Genomic DNA, 1,831 nt, shown 5'->3' on the forward strand with positions numbered 1-1,831 from the left:
AGACATCCTTTTCTATTTGACTGAGAAATAACTGCTATGAACCTATTATAATTACCAACAGCTGTCAAAGATAAACAGATGTATCTTAGATAAATATATGTATTCTGTATTCTGTATCGCTATAGACAGCGGCCAACCCAGCCAGATCAGAAAAAATTGATTAGACAGACAGACAGACAGACAGACAGACAGACAGACAGACAGACAGACAGACAGACAGACAGACAGACAGACAGACAGACAGACAGACAGACAGACAGACAGACAGACAGACAGACAGACAGACAGACAGACAGACAGACAGACAGACAGACAGACAGACAGACAGACAGACAGACAGACAGACAGACAGACAGACAGACAGACAGACAGACAGACAGACAGACAGACAGACAGACAGACAGACAGACAGACAGACAGACAGACAGACAGACAGACAGACAGACAGACAGACAGACAGACAGACAGACAGATAGATAGATAGATAGATAGATAGATAGATAGATAGATAGATAGATAGATAGATAGATAGATAGATAGATAGATAGATAGATAGATAGATAGATAGATAGATAGATAGATCGATAATCACCGCTATAGCCAGCGCCACCGCAGCCAGCTCAGTCTTCCCCAGGTGACCACAGAACACCGTGCTGACAAAACTGATCAGAAAGAACATCAGCTGGGATATAACCTGGAGAGAAAAGAGGACATGATCAACATCATTCTGCCTCATATGAGCAGAAGAATAGCAGTTCAGTAACACCCGTATATATATATATATATATATATATATATATATATATATATATATATATATATATATAAAAATATTTTTAAAAAAATATATAAGAAAATATTTGGACCAACTAAACGCAGAAAAAATGATTATTATCACCATCTTCCAATAACAACGGAACAATCACTGCAACAGTTACTTTGGTATGAACTAAAGAAATGACAGTTCAGCAACACCCGGTAATTATTAGAGACAACGTTCTTAGCCTGCAGACTCACCACCGGTCCCGCTAGTTTCAGAATTTGGCCAATCTCTTCTTTATAATCCACGGGGATCCAACCCCTGATCCGCGTCAGACAGCCGCCGCAGAACGCGGGCGACTCTACCGTGGAGTCGGTAACCGAAGCTTCATCACTTTTAGCTTCTTTTCCGTTCACTACGTTAACCGCGACAGGCTTTGATTTGGGATGTTCCATTCTGTGGAAGAGAGAGCGCGCCAAGGAGATATACGCGGGGGTCAAACTTCAGGAACTGTTGTCGATACCGGACGTCCTTCGGCGTGTATCAGTGCGGTGTAACAAAACGAAAAATGTAGAGCGCTCAGTAGGCTTCAGCAGGGGGTCGACCCCGGCGCATGTGTTGGAGTTTGGGGCGAATACTCGTCACCGCCAACCCCATCACGTGGATATTGCGTAAGTAGCCTACAGCCCTCCTCGATGACCTGCCAAAACCTACACTAGGAATATCATGTTTAAGAATCAGGAATCTTGAGATGTCAAGATGGCGTTAGGATAATAGTGACTAGTATTTTTGTATTTATTAAGGATCTCCATTAGCTGCTGCCTGGGGTTCAGCAACATTGAGGCAGTTATATACACTTTTAAATTACATTACATTTCATAACACTTTTCATAACACATTAAGTGTGTTCCCTCAGGCCACCACTCTACTACCACATATCTATGTGTACATGTGTGTAGAGTGTGTGTCTTATCATGTGTGTCTGTGCCTGTGTGTGTGTGTTGCTTCACAGTCCCTGCTGTTCCATAAGGTGTATTTTTATCTGTTTTTTAAATCTAATTGTACTGCTGG

The 1,831-nt window shown here is 42.0% G+C and overlaps 1 protein-coding gene across 1 annotated transcript in view; it reads right to left on the bottom strand.

The window, feature by feature from the left end:
- The window catches only part of LOC311120698 (multidrug and toxin extrusion protein 1-like), a 70,802-nt gene extending 69,559 nt beyond the window's left edge, over nucleotides 1-1,243 (bottom strand). Inside the window, exons 1-2 of the mRNA XM_084195271.1 lie at nucleotides 1,018-1,243; nucleotides 593-694 (exon numbers count right to left, since the gene is read on the bottom strand). Coding sequence (XP_084051397.1) covers nucleotides 593-694; nucleotides 1,018-1,215 — 300 coding nt within the window. The 5' untranslated portion in view covers nucleotides 1,216-1,243. The remainder of the gene's footprint in view (nucleotides 1-592; nucleotides 695-1,017) is intronic.
- Nucleotides 1,244-1,831: the final 588 nt, after the last annotated feature.

Source organism: Coregonus lavaretus, assembly GCF_964263955.1.
Source record: "Coregonus lavaretus genome assembly, contig: HAP1_SCAFFOLD_1097, whole genome shotgun sequence".
Lineage (NCBI taxonomy): Eukaryota > Metazoa > Chordata > Actinopteri > Salmoniformes > Salmonidae > Coregonus > Coregonus lavaretus.